This window comes from Solanum lycopersicum, chromosome 2, assembly GCF_036512215.1.
Source record: "Solanum lycopersicum chromosome 2, SLM_r2.1".
Taxonomy (NCBI): Eukaryota; Viridiplantae; Streptophyta; class Magnoliopsida; order Solanales; family Solanaceae; genus Solanum; species Solanum lycopersicum.
This window is the reverse complement of record NC_090801.1, coordinates 56,356,135-56,374,026: the sequence shown is the minus strand read 5'-3', so window position 1 is coordinate 56,374,026 and position 17,892 is coordinate 56,356,135. Positions and strand designations below refer to the sequence as shown.

At 26.5% G+C, this 17,892-nt stretch overlaps 1 protein-coding gene across 1 annotated transcript; it reads left to right on the top strand.

The window, feature by feature from the left end:
* Positions 1-9,005: 9,005 nt before the first annotated feature.
* LOC101249786 (gibberellin 2-beta-dioxygenase 1) lies at positions 9,006-11,190 on the top strand. The gene is made up of 3 exons (XM_004233081.5): positions 9,006-9,548; positions 10,112-10,463; positions 10,660-11,190. Exons 1-3 carry the CDS (start codon positions 9,130-9,132, stop codon positions 10,912-10,914), a joined length of 1,026 nt encoding a protein of 341 aa, XP_004233129.1. The 5' UTR covers positions 9,006-9,129; the 3' UTR covers positions 10,915-11,190.
* Positions 11,191-17,892: the final 6,702 nt, after the last annotated feature.

The window sequence follows — 17,892 nt, the reverse complement described above, 5'->3', positions numbered from 1 at the left end:
AACAAAATTAGTCCCAAAATTTTTTGCTTGAATTCGTGTTTTTATCGTTGTTTTTTACATTAAATCATTGTTACCTAGTTTTATTTTTGAGTCTATGTTCAAAATTTCAAACAATTTGAAGTTGTGCAGAAAATTCTAACATTAAAAAAGTTGAAGTTTAGAAACTTTACAGAAATTTCAAGCGAATCTTGTGGAGTTAAGTTGAATTCAAGCTCAAAAGATATTAAATTTTAGTATATGAGGGAAATTAATCTTAAAATTTGTGGCATATTTTTTGTACAGAATTGAACAACTTTGCAATTTAGAAACTCTTAATGTTCTTTATTTGTTCTTGATTTTCTTAAGAAAGTAAAAGCAAAAAATATATATTTGACCTAAAAGAACCATTTGAAAGTATTAAATCCTGGCTGAGGTGTAAAAACTTATTTGCAAAACTGGAGTTCAAAAAAAGAAGTTATGAATAGCCCTTTTCTTTAATATATATGAGTCAAAAATTTTAACATATAACGTAATACGTTTTATTAAAATTTTGATCTACTATTTAAACATTGAGAAGTGCTAGTCATAATTTGGTCAGAATAGTAAAAAAGATCATTATAACCTTTTCCTTTAAAATAAAATTAATTTTTTGATATTTTCAAAATAGCATGCGCATTAATTTATTTTGATAAGATTAATTTTGTGGGTCTCATGCTTTATTACTTCTTCAATTCTTTTTATTTTTGTCATTTCACTTCTTCTTCTTGTCCTTTTTTTTAACTCTGCTTATATATATATAAAAAAAAGATAGATTATGGTGAAAATAAATAATTATATTTAAGTATTTAATTGGTTAAATTCATCCTATGAATGAAACAACAAAAATATTTATTTTATGTATCTATTGGAACTTCATTAATGTAAAATATTTTTTTAAGAGCACAAACAAAATCATAATTTCCTGGAAAAAAAAAAAGCATAATCTATTTGCTTTATTGTCAAATTCTTTATGTATATATAATTAATTCAATTACTTTTTTTTTTGTAATATGACTCAGTTTTAAATACACTTTCTATATTTCAAATTTAAACATTTACACTTTATGTACCAATAGAAATATACACTTACACCTCCAACTAAGTTTATCTATAACTAATTATATTAAAATATAATTATTAAATAATAAACTAAAAATATATTAAAAAATGTTTCTGTGATGTGCTTCTTATAAAATTAATTAGGGTCGTTACTTATAAGTAATACAAAATTTATGATTTATGTATGTTTTGATGTTTATCATATATAAAGTGTTTTAAGTTTTGCCTGACTTTTATTGAAATATTTTTAAAAATTATAGTTACAAAATTATTAAAATATGTATTTTAAATTTATTTGAATACAACTTGATAAACTTATTTAGTTAGAACTCATGTTAATAATAATAAATAAGTAATAGTTCACATATTATCAAGTCAGCATAATATAAGCGTGCAAAACTATCAAGTATTCAATATGAATGTTGTTAAATAGGATCGACACTGATGAAATATATGATTTTTATAATATTGTGATATTTGTATCTAAAAAAAGTTTCGAGTTTTGATTGTCGTTATTAATATAGTTTTAGATTATTTGTTAAAATATTCAAATAAAAATCCTAAATTTAGTTACATAATAATTTATAAAATTATATACTTTTCGTATTAATAAAAAAATGAGTAATAATCTATAAGTTATCAAATTAACGTAATATAGTGCGAATACAATACTATAATTAACATTAACACGTTATTCTCAGTTTTCAGCAATATGCAATATAAGTAAAATAAATATGGATTCTAAAATTTACAATTGAATGATAATGATTAATACGATTTTTCACTAATTAATTTATTGTTTATACATCGTATGTGTTTTTCTTTTAAAAAAATAATAATATAATCTTGGAACTTGTATATTTTTAGTAACTATTAATAATAATGCAATTTTCGTAGAGGGAAGAAAAGAAACTATTAAGACTATCATTTTGTAGTGTTTTTAAAAGAAATTGAAATTAACATGTAATTATGAAATTATGAAACAAATTTAATCCCCATGCATTGGAAAACTTTTTATGTTTTAAAAAATAATTAATAAATTTAAATTTAAAATAAGGATAAAATTATCAAAAAAGTAACCTATCTATAGTGTCAATGCATCATTCTGATCGTTATGGCCAAAATTTTCTGGTCAAAAGAATTTTTCCTTAAACATTTACCCTAATAAGAATTGAAAAATTGTTATTCTATTTATTGTTCGGAACTAGCAAATCAATACTATTGGTGAAGCAAGTCAAGATATTTACTCTCAGTTTCATATTTTCCAACACAGGGATCATTAACTAGATAGAGAGGGGCATGTGCATGGGAAGAGGCAAATAAAAGAAATGGCCAATTGAAGGAAGATTGACATGTGATGGGCTTCAGGGCTAGGCCTTTTTACCCTTATTCCTTGCATGTGAAAAATGAGGGGGCCCTTTTCTTCTTCTCCTTATACTAATATACATTAAATTTTCCATATTTATTGGTACTACACTCCTAGATTTTTTTGGGAACAAACAATATACTACTACTCTATACTTTTAGTCAATATTTTGAGTTTTTGAGATGATATTTGTTAGGGTATAAAAGCAAACTCAAAGTATTAATGGTTCACAATTGCAAATTTTATATCAACAAGGTGCTATACTTTAGATTTTGGGTTCAAGTCGTTTGAATACGGAATCATATTTATTAAGACATCATAGTAAAAATAACTTTTAGCGGCATTAAATATTGATAATATTAATAAAGAGTACTAAGGTCTTTACCGACATTAGTTAAATGTCATTAGAACCAATGTCGCTAAAAGCTTTAGGGACATATACAAAGAGTGACAATTGCTTTGCTAAAAATACATATTTAGCGACAATTAATTTTTAATTGCCTCTAATGATCATTTTTGTTGTAGTGAGAGTAGTTGGCGAATATAAAATAAAAAAATAAAAGTTGTTATCAAAACACACAATCTCAAACAACTTTTGCAACTCAATCTTTTAAAATTCATTGGGTTAAATATATATAGAAAGAAAGTCAATTTTACTATAGTTAAAATTATTTAACTTTTTATTTTTTTCCTTTAATGAAATGATTTTTAGCCACAATTTTTAATAAGTTAATTTAAGCGAATACCATTGAGTTTATCGGAATCCCTGACCAGCTAATGACGATTTAGCTACCTCTCCACTTCAAGTTTTATCTCTAATATTTATGGTGGGTAGAAGCGAAGTGAATTCAGGATTTGAAATTGGAGTTCAAGTTGGATCCGAATGCAGGTTGTATAGATGGTTCATTTAACTTTTGCCAGTAGCAAAATGACATATCTATGTTCTTCATGAATGCATGGTTAATTATATCTTAATTTTTGTTAGTTACTCACAATACATATACAAATATATATAATTTTTTTTATAAAATTAACAAATACAATGTACATCCGTTTAGAAAGGTGGATCAACGCAAAACCAAAATACGAATATCAAACACTAATCGAGAAACAATAAAAACACTATTGTGGGTCCAATAACACCTGTGATTCTAGGGTTTTAACACGACACCATGGATAATTTTTTGCAAGTAAAATATATGCTTGTGGAGTGACATATGTAGATAGTGTATCAAAATATTGCAAGTTGCATGATATTTCACAGATTGCTACTTACCAATAGTACTGTCATGTCCTATATATTATCACGTGGTTCTACTGGCCTACGTGTAGGTCAAAAGAATCTGATAATAATCTATTATATATCTAGATTCTACTTCCATTTAGTATCATATTATTATTATTTATTATTATACACTTATTTTCATGTGACCTACGAGAAGATAATATACATATTTTTCCAATATTTATAGCAGCTCAGACATGATCAGATGAGATAAAACTCTGGAGCCATTACAAGATTGGTTCAAATATATACATATGTTTTTATTAACTAATGGTGCAAGTTTTCACTTGTCTAGATAATGTAATGGGTGATCATGAAGGCTCGTCACCTAGCTAGGTTAGCACTTCCATTGATGGTTAATATATAGAGAAATAAATATTACACAACTTATATATATAATGTAATTTTTGACGAAGTATAAATTCTTTTGATCTTCTCTTTAACTTTGGAACTCGTGTTTTTCTCGATGGAAGAGTTATCGTTACTTTAACAACTAGTCGATCAGTTGGAATGACATACATATATTTATTTATTTCAAATGTTCTACACGTAACTCGTCAGGATAATATATATACCCTATTAATATATAAGAGAGGATAATTAGGCAGATCATAATCGACATATTTGCTTAGCAGTTTTTCTATATTCATTTATTATCAATTTTTTGTTTTAATTTGTTTATTTTGTTTTTTTAATTACTTTTTATATTCGAAATGCTTAAACAAATCTATAGATAAAGATAATTAATAACTTAAATAATTTTTAAAAAAACATGTAAGTATTCAATGCTTATAAAAAAATTGATTGATATTAATCTATTCGTGTCACATAAAATTAGACAAAAATAAGTAACATCTAATTAACAATATTTGATTAAATCTTGTAATTCTATTTTAGTTAAAAAGTGCTAAATATTACAATCATTAACAACTTAAAATATTTAAAAATCATATTAAAATTTAATTAACTCTCTAAATTTTATTTATATCACATAAACTAAAACAAAAAAATAACAGATATTGAATTCTATTAAAGAATGACAAAAGTCTCACATCAGTGGTTGAAAAAATGGGTGAAATCCTTATAAGGTTTGGACAATCCTCCTTCCTTTGAGCTAACTTTTAGGGTAGAGTTAAACCCAAGACCTAATTTCACATAACTCCTTATAAGGCTTAGGCAATCCTCATCTCTTTGAGCTAGCTTTTGGAGTGTGAGTTAGGCCTAAGACCTAATTTCACATGATATCAGAGTAAGATCTGTTTCACCCGATGTTGGGACCCCCAAAATCAAAATTGTCCATTCACCAGATGCTAAGCATTGGGCGTGAGGTGGGGTGTTAAAAGTGGTTAATGAAATGGATGGACTCCTAATAAAGCTTGGGCAATCCTCCTCATTTTGAGCTAGCTTTTGGGGTGTGAGTTAGACCTAAGACCTAATTTCACAAATTTGTGCTAACACGATCATTTGTGTCTAGTATATATATATATATATATTTGAGGGTGTTTCATTGCCTTAATTATTATACAATGCAATCAGTGATTAATGAGATGGATGAACTCCTTATAAGGCTTGGACAATCCTCCTAATTTTGAGCTAGCTTTTGGGGTGAGAGTTAGGCCCGCTTTTGAAGTGGGAGTTAGGCGTAAGACCTAAATTTTACAAATTCGTGCTAACACGGCCATTTGTATCTAGTATATATATATTTGAGGGTGTTTCATTGGCTTAATTATTATACAATGCAATATGGGGGACGTTATCCTAAATTAAAGGGATAATATTACAATTTACAAAGGCATATATTATATGCTACGTGTGGTTTCTATCAGCAAAATTGTTTTGTTCTGCTCAATGGCAACTCTTCTCGATTTTTCTCGAGCCTCAACCAACGGACCCTTTCTCTATTTCACGTATCTTTTTATTCAATCAACTTGTATTTATTTCAATTGATTTTGAAAATATCGAATAAATATATTCATCGATATTGTATATACATAAAAAAATTATTTAATATTTTTATCTTTGCTAATTGAGAATCAAACTTATCAATATGAGATCTCAACAAAAGCATTTCCGATGAAGTCGTCCCAAGAATATTTTTTACTAACTTATCCTTTTTATACATACTATTTAGGTAGCTTATCCGTCAATCAACACTAAGATTAATAATGAAATTTATTTTTTTGGAACTTTAATTTACAATATAATTATACTTTCAAATAATAAACTTTAAGGGTCAAAATGATTATTTTTTAATTATCTCTATTTTGATTTTATATATTGACAAATAATTTTGGGATATATATTTTTAGAGATATCAAATTAGGACTTCGAATATGAAAATATATATTATTAGTCATGAGGATATTTGGGTTTAAATCCTTGATGCTATTGTGAATCTGACTTAATACACTGAATGATTACAATAAATTAAATAAATAAAGAATCAGTATTATTAATAGAGTATACTTTAAAATTGGTGCTAAGATTCATTTTCCAATATTGTTCTATTGGTATGAAAGGATAACACATTGTTTTTCTAGGGATTCCTTATTATTGGATACAGAGATGGGAATCAAACTATTTCAACCTTTTTTCTTGAACTTAGTTTAAGCTTTTCGCTTAGAATTACTTTCGATCGTGCAAAAATCGAATCGAAGAAATTGAGTTATTGCTATTTGAGTTATTGAGTTAACATGTTCTTAATAATTTTATAAAAAGGAATTATGAGATTATCGATTCAATTTTGGTTTTTATTATTAGGATTGAATAAATCGATAACACATTAAGAAAATAAAAAATTATTATTTTACCATCATTAATTCTATTTCATCCGTCCAATTTTATGTTACACTTCTCGAATTTCAAGATTCAAATAAGTTTATCTTTGACCGTGATTTTTTCATATATCTGTTAAATATTTTGAATTGTCAATTATTGTGACTTATAATACTTTTTACGTGCTTTATAGATATATAAATTTCATTTTAAAAAGTTAAAAAATTTTATGCGCAAAACTGTGATTAAATTTAAACTGTTTGACTCTCAAAAAAATGAAAAGTGCCACATAAATTATAACAGAGGATGTAAATATTAATAATTTAACATAACTAAATACTAAATTTAGTATATTACTCTACAGTCTACACACTTCACAATATTTCTTACTTTAAATTAAAATTTTCATATTATATTTCAACTGTAATGTATATGTTTTATCTTTCTTATAATTGTAAAACATTTATGATTAATTTATTTGTTCGAATGTATCGCTTCTAATTAATTTATTCCCAATCAACATATTTTTCAAACAAATATTAGCTTTGAACCGAAAGGGGAAAAGTCTATCTTTTCACGTAAATTACGATCAAACCAACTATTATTATTTTGTAATATTGATAAGTAAAAGTTGAAAAGAGTATCAGATTTGTTAAATAAATTTGAGGTATGATTGATTTTCATTCGTTCATTTTAATTACCTTTTTAAATATTCGATTTAATTGACATGTCATATAGAAGCTCTAGCCAACAAAGAATATTTTTAGTGCTATTTTTAGTTTGTGATGTTGATAAATAAATAAAGTCAGCTATGTCCTTTTATATTGACACGTCAACAAGAACATCAAGCTTCACCGTCCGTTTGAATTGATTTAAAATTCGATTAAATCTACTTTTAAGTTGCTTTTTAATTTTTAAGAGTTCTATAAGTATTAAAAATAATTTAAAATAAGTTATGAAAGTGTTTGACAAAATAAAAAATATTTTAAAATAAGTCAGAAATAAAAAATTGATCTCCCTCTACTTATATTTTTTAATTTATCAGTCATTTCAATTTTACTTTTTTCTTTAAGCTTCTCTAAACGGGCTCTTTTAGGTTTTGTTGCCAAACTGTACTTTTTTCATACTTTCATAATACTTTGTTATTTAGGAAGAATCTTACTTTTGGACGATTAACTTAGTGGATGTTTAGACATAAAAAGGTATAATTATTTTAACAGCATATATTTGTTAACAAGTTGAAAAAGACATTAGAAATTGGAGTTGAGATCGAATATGAATAAAATTTGTAGTTAATGTTGAATTTTTGGGAATAATATGAAATGAATATACTTTTTTTGAAAATTAGAGTTAGGATAGGATATGAATAAAACTTGGAATTAATTTTGAAATTATGAAAATAATTTTTTGAAAATTGTCAAATTTTAAAAAAATTCAGAATTCATCTTTGAAAAATTATAATAATTTTATTTTAAATAATTTTTTGAAGTAAATAATATATAACAAAATGAAATCAAACGGACTCGAAAAGTAGCAATATCTCTAATAGAAATTCTTTGCAATCACTTCTAATTCAATTTCGAAAAATTATAATAATTTAATGTTTAAATAAGAAAAAAAATAAAAACTACCCATGATAAAATGAGTAATAAACAGCAATATTCGTTAATTGAAATTTTTTTAAAGTCGGATGTGACATAATTCAATAACCTTTTACTTTTCTTTCTTCCCATATATTTTTTCTATTTTAATTTATCTATTTTAGTTTATTTTTTTAATAAGAATAAAAAAATATTTAGCTTAGGATTCAAAAATAACTATTTTTGTCCAAAGAGAATCCACATCCTTCTTACGCCGAAAAAGTTATAGGTCAATTTTTATGATTCAATGTATATGTCAAAGTCCTTTAACACTATTTATATATTCTTCTTTTTTCATATTTTACTTTAATAAAAATTCTAATTTCCGACATATAGTCAAAATAAATTAGATTACATTAATTTGATATTTTAAATAAAAAAATTAGATATTTTAAAACTATATGAAAAGTATTATAATTATAATTTTTTACATATTAATATGATGAAAAAATACATCTTAAAATATTAGTCAGATTTTTTATAATTTGACTCTAAAAAATAAAAACCATAACAAATATACCGGACGGAGGGAGTAGTAATATAAAGTCCACCCTCCATAGAGAAAGTATCCAAGCAAATAATTTATATTAACTCCCCTTATTCTAATTTATGTGACACTTTTCGAATTTCAGAATTTACACAAATCTATTTTTGATCGTAAATTTTTTATGTATCTGTTGAATTATCAATTCTTCTGACTAACAATACTTTTTTATATAATTTATAAATATATAAATAGCATTTTAAAAAATTTGAAGATTCCACACATAAATTTCTGATCATGATCATGTTCTGACTCTCGAAAAACGAAAATTACCACCTAAGCTAAGCCATATATGGCATGTCCTACATAGTTTCAAATAACTCTGTTCTCATGCATTAGCTAGCTTTATTTAAACTCCACCAATCCCTACCATACCATTACTCAAAATTCATCATATCCAACCAAAAATCTTCTTACTTCTTTTTTTTTTCAACAAACAACTATGGTTGTTTTGTCTCAACCACTTGTAGAAAACTTTTCACACATTAAAACATGCAAACATAACAACACAACTAGTGATCATGTTCACACTGGTAATATTATTCCAGTAATAGACTTATTAGACCCTGAAGCCAACAACCTTATTATAAAAGCTTGTCAAGAATTTGGATTCTTTAAGGTGGTGAATCATGGTGTCTCTATTGAAACAATTACCAAATTAGAAAATGAATCTATCAACTTCTTCAACTTGTCCCAAATTGAGAAAGATAAAGCTGGCCCTGCTAACCCTTTTGGCTATGGTAACAAAAGAATTGGCTCTAAAGGTGATGTTGGTTGGGTTGAATATTTACTCTTCACAACTAATCCTGAACTCAATCACAACAAATCCATCACTATTCCTGGAAATTCCCTTCTCTTTTGGTAAGTACTAACAATTTTTGTTCCAATGTTATCTTCTTTTCTTCTCAGAGCCCAGAATTTTCACTAAAAAGTAAATATACGTGGATGCCATTACAGTAGCGGAGTCAAGAATTTTTAATAAGGGAATTCAAAATTTGTAGAAATAGATACACGGAGTAGTGAAGGGGTTCGATATCTACTATACATATATAAATATTATTTAACCATGCATAAATAATATAATTTTCTGATAGAGGGGCTTCAGGATGACCCCCTTGTACCAAGGTGCCTCCGCCCCGGATGGCAATGAAAGTTGACATTTGTCATGTAATATACACGAGTCCCTTGCACCTCCCTTGTTCAGTCAGAATTTTCATTAAAAAAAAATTAAAATATAAAAAAATAAAACATACCAAAACGTCAAGATGATTTAACATTATGCATAGATGCATAAGAAAAAAAGAACCCCTTGTGCTCTTGACGTCATAATGATCTGATTGATTGTGTAAATATCTTTTAAAGCCGTCAGATAAAAGATGTAGTCTTATATTTTGCTATTAATTAATATATATTTTTTAATGCAGGGGACTTGTGAAAGAGTATATAAGTGCAATGAGAAATATGGGATGTATGGTGCTAGAAATGATAGCAGAAGGGTTGAAAATAGAACCAAAGAATGTACTAAGTAGGATGCTAAGTGATGAAAAAAGTGACTCATGTTTTAGGCTAAATCACTATCCACCATGTCCAGAGTTGCTTCAAGCATTGAGTGGTAGAAATTTAATTGGTTTTGGTGAACACACAGACCCACAAGTAATATCAGTTGGAAGATGTAATAACACAAGTGGCCTCCAAATCTCTTTGAAAGATGGGACATGGATCTCAGTCCCACCTGATCCCTACTCTTTTTTCATCAATGTTGGTGACTCATTGCAGGTAATTTTGATTACGAGAAATCTTAGTAGCTCAGTTGATTTTACTACTTGAATCTGGATTCCCACTTCACTAGTTCATTCCTTTTAGTTTAAGTTTCATAACTACTTTACTACGTCAGGTTAAGTTATCGTACAATAACATATACATATGTATATACGTACTAATAGTGTAACGTTTTGTGGTTTGTGGATGGCAGGCGATGAGTAACGGAAGGTTTATGAGTGTGAGACACAGAGTGATCGCAGATAGTTTGAAAGCCAGGGTGTCAATGGTTTACTTTGGAGGGCCACCATTGAGTGAAAAGATAGCCCCTTTATCATGTTTAATGGAGGAACCTAATGAGAAAATTTTATACAATGAGTTCACATGGTCTGAATACAAGATGTCAGCTTATAAGACAAGGCTTGGGGATAATAGGTTGTCCCTCTTTGAAAAGAATGCCCAATCATGACAATATATTGTCAAATATAACCCAAATTAGGAAATTTTACTTAGGAATTTGACACCACTTCCCTTACTTGGAAATGAAAAAAGAATTTAGATCGTTAATGACTTGAACCAGGCGTTTACTATCCGAGCAACCTTACTGGTATCAAATATTGTTGTTTTGTTTTGTATCCTTTTTTGAGGTTTATGGTTTTATGTCATCACCAACTTTTACTTTTTTGTGCTTAATTTGTAACAACTACCCTTGTGATATAAATGCAATGTTATCATCATTATGTCATCACTTTGTATATACTTGTTGGAAAAAGTTCATTTAATTTTTTATGTGACCCCTAAATTGTGGATATTATCAGATGGGGTGAGGGTTGTAAATTTATGGTCTGATCTCATTGCTTCTGTGACCTATTACGATAGACATTAAAATTGCACATGCTATAGTCTACAAACTAGGTGATTTGAACTTATTTTTAGAAAAATAAATAGGGGTAACAAATTCGTATTTTAACTGTTTCATATATGTGTTTGGATGAACTCAACTTTTACTTAGACGATGTATTTGTATTAATATATAAATATTTAATTATGAACCTGATACGTAAAATAAGCCATGAATTTAAAAATACAATAAGAATACATAATGTTTAAACTCTGACTCGAGTGACATATATTTCTAAGTAGACCTTTGGACTAAATAATTGAAACGAAAGTTTGTTCTTGATTGTGATCCCAAATGGTCCATAACATGCTAGCTCTTCTTCCACTCCTCTCTTCCTTAAGTTTCTCAATATATTCTTGTCTTTTTTTTTTCTTTTAATGAAAATGACATCCATATTATCAAATTTAATAATACTGGTCTCTTATTAGGCATTGGAAAAGGTCACAAATAATAGTAGTAAATATATATATAATGTATATAAGGGAAAGTCGTTTTCAACAGAGTTTGGATTGACCATCCAACTCTAGTTTAACTATCTCAATCCATGTTGTATCTCTGACAAAACATTCTATTGCCATTAAGCAACTTGCTACCGTTGAGAGTGACTCTATCGGTTCGTTTTTACTTGTTCAGTTTTAAGAAAAAAAGGTGCTTGTTTTTAATATATTAATTGAAAAAATATGTTTTTTTATATATTTATTCTTAATGTTAACTATTTATTTTTTAAATTATTATTTTTTTAAAATCTAAAGATGGTACATAAGTTAATATGGATATTATGGTAAAATACGCATATAACTCATTTGTATTTCTCATCATGAGACGTTAAAAATTTGAAATGAACAAATAAAAATGATCGAAAAGAGTAATCATAAACCACTTTTCAAGTCTTTTTAAATAGAATGAAACCTTAACGACACACCTTAAGTATTTCATTTCTTAAAAAAATTTGAATTAGAAGATAGAGATTTCAAGAGATGACAGTATTTTAGGTGTGTAAATAATATTTATTGAAACAAATTTTAAGCCTTTAACTGTGAGTTGTTCACTTTTCCCACTTGAACAATAATGATTTTTCAAGTAGGAAAAGTGAACAATTGATCTATAAAGTGCGTTTTCATAAATAATATAGTTGGTAATGGTTGAGAAGAAAAAATAAATACATGATAGTTTTGATTAAAAAAAAACTCAAAAAATTAAGACACTTTATAGATATTTTTGACGTTCCGCTTTTTTAAACACACATATATATATATAAAATATAGATATTATTTCCATTTCATTTTGGTTGAAATACTTCCTGTTTTATAGATATTAACATCTCAATTGTATATTTAATGACATAATCTGATATTAAAACTGTTCACTAACATGCATATTTTATTATTTTTTGATTCGAAAGACATGTCCCTAAAAACATGCACCAAACAGATTATTTGTTTAATGTTAGGCAAACTGTGAAATCTGTTAATTGAATTAAAGTTTATGTAGATTTTTATTTATTTTTTGATAGTCTATTTGTTTTTGGAATTATTGGAAGGTGGGGGCAAATTATTTTTGCGTTTATAAAGTAATGAGATATTCCATTTCAAAAAGTGAACATGATCATCTTGACATCCTTATTAAGAAATGACATTCAATTTGTAATTTAGGGAACAAGCTATAATTTGTTACTTTTATAACCTAAGCTATATATAGAATCAACTCATTTTGTCAAGACACAATTGCAATAATTGCATCTTTGTATATGGACATGGATTGCCCAAAGTTAGGCAAAGTGTAAACACACTATTGAAAATAGATTTTGCAAACTTTTTAACTTTTATTTCATAAAATATCAAACAATTTTATGTTACACTTTTAAAAATAGGTTTCGCGAACTTTTCAACTTTTATTTCATAAAATATACAAAATATTTTATGTTATACTTTTGAAAATAGATTTCGCAAACTTTTTAACTTTTATTTCATAAAATATACAAAAGATTTTGCGAGAGTACTATGACACATTCTTCTAAGGTCTACACTTTTAAGGTCTCATTACCTCGCTGAACTTATTTTATAAGTAATTTTCTATTCTTTTTTCGGCCTACTTGAAAAAAAAATCAATCGGTTAAAGAGGTACAAAAATTACTTATAAAATAAATTCAGAAATAAAGGACCTTAGTATAATATAAGTATGTTTCTCAAATTTTGAACATAAGTTAAGGAGGTACTTGTGCATTATCTCTTTTTTCTATACTAATAATGTACACAATTTAAACTCAAAAAATAATTTATTAAACATACTATCATTTTTCAAGTGTAGAATTTCAGTCAATAATTTCAATACGTATATAAGTTACCTACCAAAAACGTGACGTTATAAACTTATATTTTGACACTTTACAAAACATCTTTAGATAAATATCCTTATTGTGTCTCCACTAAAAATATAATTAGCAGATAAGTTCAGATTTATGTGGTCAATATAACCTTCATTAGGTCAAACAATTTGACAAGTTGAAATCTTCAATATTTAAACTTGTTCCAAAAATCTCTTGAGTTTTGAAAAGAATATCACTTCATGGTCAATTCATTTGAATGTATTAATGGGTGTCAATTATAATTAAAATGACTAACTCAACAAACTGTAATCTTTAACCTGATCATATTTGTCTCCAACTTAAGAAAGCACAATTATATAAACTCCATCTATTTCAGTATAATACTATATTTTTTTCAACTTTTTTTTTTAAAAAAAATGGTTAAGAAACACAAAGTACAAGTAAACAAGTAATTAGTCACGGACAAATTTTGTAGCTAAATAGCAAAAAAATCAACGTTTTAGCTATGAATTAACAACTGATTATATGAAAATATAATTAGCTCGGATCTATTTAGTAACAAAGTAGCTAGGAATTACCAATAAACTTCATAATTAATTCACGTTTTCTTGAAAACTATCATTTAACTTAACTCTCTGAACATCTTAAATTACTTTTGAGTATATATGTTTAATACAATAAATTTCAAAAGATTTTGTATTTCTTAAATATTGTATTAAATCAAATACGTTTACATAAAATAAAATCAGACTCCCTAGCTATATATATTAAATGATTCAACAATACATTCATCACGCACTAAAATTTAATAAGTGACGTTCAGAAAAAATAGAAACTATTTCTGATAAATTACACGACTCAAGAAACTCGTTAAATCATCAATAACAAAAAAATATTACTATGATAAATGACAGACAGCTGTATCAAATTCTATGGTTTCAAAGTGGCCGGTCCAATTAGCAATTGGAGTTCAAGTTGTATTGGCTAGTCAAACATTAATTTATTGTTCCATTTTAATTATTTAGTTCAATATGGTATATATTTTATTGAATTGAATATTGATTACGCGGACCAAGCTCATTTTAGTAACGACATTATAAAGAAATTTCTATCTAAATAAAATATATACATGTGTTATGGTTAAATAGATGCTCAAACATCCGTTATACTTCAGTAAATTCATCCTTGGTCTAACATGTAAAAGATATTTAATTTAAAGTTTTATCCTAATCACGTACTCTAGTGTCATAATTATTGATTATTATTTTTTATATCGATACGTTGAATAAGAAGTTAAATATTGATGAGTCTTAAAGCCTGTTTAGATTGAGTTATAAAAAATAATTAGTCAAAAATAAAAAGTAGGAGGGGCATACTTTTGATTTTACACTGTCAAACACTTTTTAACTTATTTTAAGTCATTTTTGACTTATTTTCAATTATCTTTATACTCGTCAAACACTTTCAAAAGTCAAAAACTGAGTTAAAATTATGTTTGACCAACTTTTAAATCAATCCAAACATTCTCTTATTCTTGTGGGACGATGCTTTTACCGATTTTACTAGTATATTTCTTTTTAAATTGTAATTGACCTATAAATGAATAAATTTTCCTTCGATAATTGAATGTCTTTTCTCTTGCGGCGTACACTGAAATTTGATTGAATTATGAGTTTGTTGTGTTGTCCATGTATACACGATTCACATGCAATAAACTGTCTTATCATATCTTTTATACAAATGGAAATTGCCCTAATTTTTACTATGCATCTGCAAATAATTGCAATTAAATATATAATGCATCAACAGCACTTTACTATTCTCTCGGTTCACAATTATTTGACAGGTATATTAAAATTAAATGTCTAAAATTAATAATCAATTTAAATAATCAATAAATAATTAGTCATTTTTTTTTCAATTCTACCCTTAATAATTACTCCATGCATAATGATAGTGTAGTAGTAGTTCAATTGAAAAGTTATGTAGATGTTTTATATTTTTAATTTAGTAAAATTATATTTGTCAAATTACATCTTGTATTAAATTTTTCTTAAGAGATGTGCATGACCTTACCCTGACAAACAATTGCGGACATAAAAAGTAGCTAACATGATTGAGTAATAAATAAGTTTCTGTATCAAATAGTTAATTAGTCGATAGTGCAGTGTATAGAGTTATTTTTTTCTTGTCTAGAGGTTTCGAGTTATTTAATCTTGGAGTATAAAAAAATCATTGATAAAGAGTTTATCCCTCGAATGAGACTAATACTCGATATAGATTTGAATTAGTCAAAGTTCAATAAATATCGAAAATTGGATAAAGAAAAAAATTCGTGCGACGTGCTAGGTGCTTGGTATTGATTTAAATGGTTATTCGTTAGTATTTACACACTTAGTAGGTCAATAAAAGCAAATTTGGACTAGAGTACTACTATGATATTCTCCCCTCCATTCACTTTATATCGATTATATTATACTAAAAACGGATGTTCATTTTTACTGAACGTTCAATTTTGAATTAAATGTTCACTACCTTCTTTTTTTATCCTTTTATATAATATATTTTTTTAATGAATCATAAATAAATATCAAAATATACAACTTTATTGAACTTAATCATTGAAATAGGATACAAACCAAATGCTGTAGCTAATTCATGCTTGAACATAGCCTTGTCTAGTGAAATATTCTTTTCTTTTTGTCTCTTAATTATATTCTAATATTATTATTCATGTTAAAGAACACAAATGTTTCTCATGAGATCCACTAAATCTTGATGACATTCTTATACTCATTATGTTGTACTATATATTATTCCTTTACCATTTGGTTTAATTTATAAGAATTTTCTATTTCATGTCACTTCTGATGTGATAGTAATTTTTGTCACACAATTAAGAACCCATCAATTTAAATATGCTTTGCTGATTGTACCAATCACATCTGTTAACTTCTCATTTTGGACTTATCAACTTTATAATAGCGCCAATAACATATTCAGTGAAATGTTTGTTACGTCAGTTTATTTTTAAAAAATTCTCGATTTAGATGATCGAATCTAAATATTGAAAAAGCAATGAAGAGAGCAGTGTACAATATATTACTAAGGAAATAGTGTAAAGTTTACCAAAAAAAAATCCAGTAATATTAATAAAACTGTGATAATCAAAACACAATAAATATATATATGACTTGAACTAGAGATATAACTAGTATGCTATGCAACAATCTACACAAGGCAAAACAACGCTCTACCCCTGCTAACTTTGTTACCCTAAAACATAATCTCAAATCTTTTCTATCTACGATTAGTCTTTGATAAAATTATGACGGGCTTATCGACATTAAGTTATTCATTTTGTGGATGAACATTGAGAGGACCATTTTCTTAGTATTTCAGATAAACTTTTGTGTTTATTTACCTGCCTTTGGCCTTGTTGATTATTACGTTGACACCAAGTTAAATTGACATCACAAATTTGACATTAGCACACTATTATATTCAAGCATATTATTTTTAAGAATCAAAGCACAACCCATTTTTATATATATACAAAATTGAGAAATAATGGCTAACTTATTTTTAATTATTATTTTCAATTCACTATGGGAGTTCAAAATTAGGGTAGTTATATGAGGACATGCATTAAGCTAGTGTTTGGTTATAAATTTTAGGTAAAATTTAAAAAATAATTTTTTGAAGTTTGTAATAAAATAGTTTTTTGAAATTTAAAGTTGTGTTTGAACATTTTACTTTGAAAGGAATTCAAAGTTTTATGAGTGGAAGTGAAATTTCATTCAGGTAATTAACGATAATTTTATGAAAAATTGACCATATTTCATGAACAATCAAATATTTTCAATTCTTTTTTCGAAAATCTACTTCCAAAATGGCCAAACTAAATCCAAAAGTTCAAACTATTTTAACAAGGAATAGCCTAAAATACTCATCAGCTAAAAACTATGAAATTTGGTACAATAATATTATTCACGTTTATCTTATATGAGTGTATGAACCGTTATAAATAACAATATTATATCAATCTCATAGTTTAGCGATATTTTAGTCCATTCTTCAATTAATATATATACCATATTTTAAATAATGTGTATTTATTTAATCAAACTTCTAAAATTAACTTATTTTAATTTTTTAAAGTGAAAAACAATTTATGTTTGGCCAATATATTCTAAAACCATCTTAGAACAACAATTAAA

Excerpts from the sequence above, each read along its gene's own strand:
- LOC101249786 (XM_004233081.5), top strand. The coding sequence starts at position 9,130 with ATGGTTGTTTTGTCTCAACCACTTGTAGAAAACTTTTCACACATTAAA. Across the intron at positions 9,549-10,111 it reads GGAAATTCCCTTCTCTTTTG|GGGACTTGTGAAAGAGTATA; the intron begins GTAAGTACTAAC and ends TTTTTAATGCAG. Across the intron at positions 10,464-10,659 it reads ATGTTGGTGACTCATTGCAG|GCGATGAGTAACGGAAGGTT; the intron begins GTAATTTTGATT and ends TGTGGATGGCAG.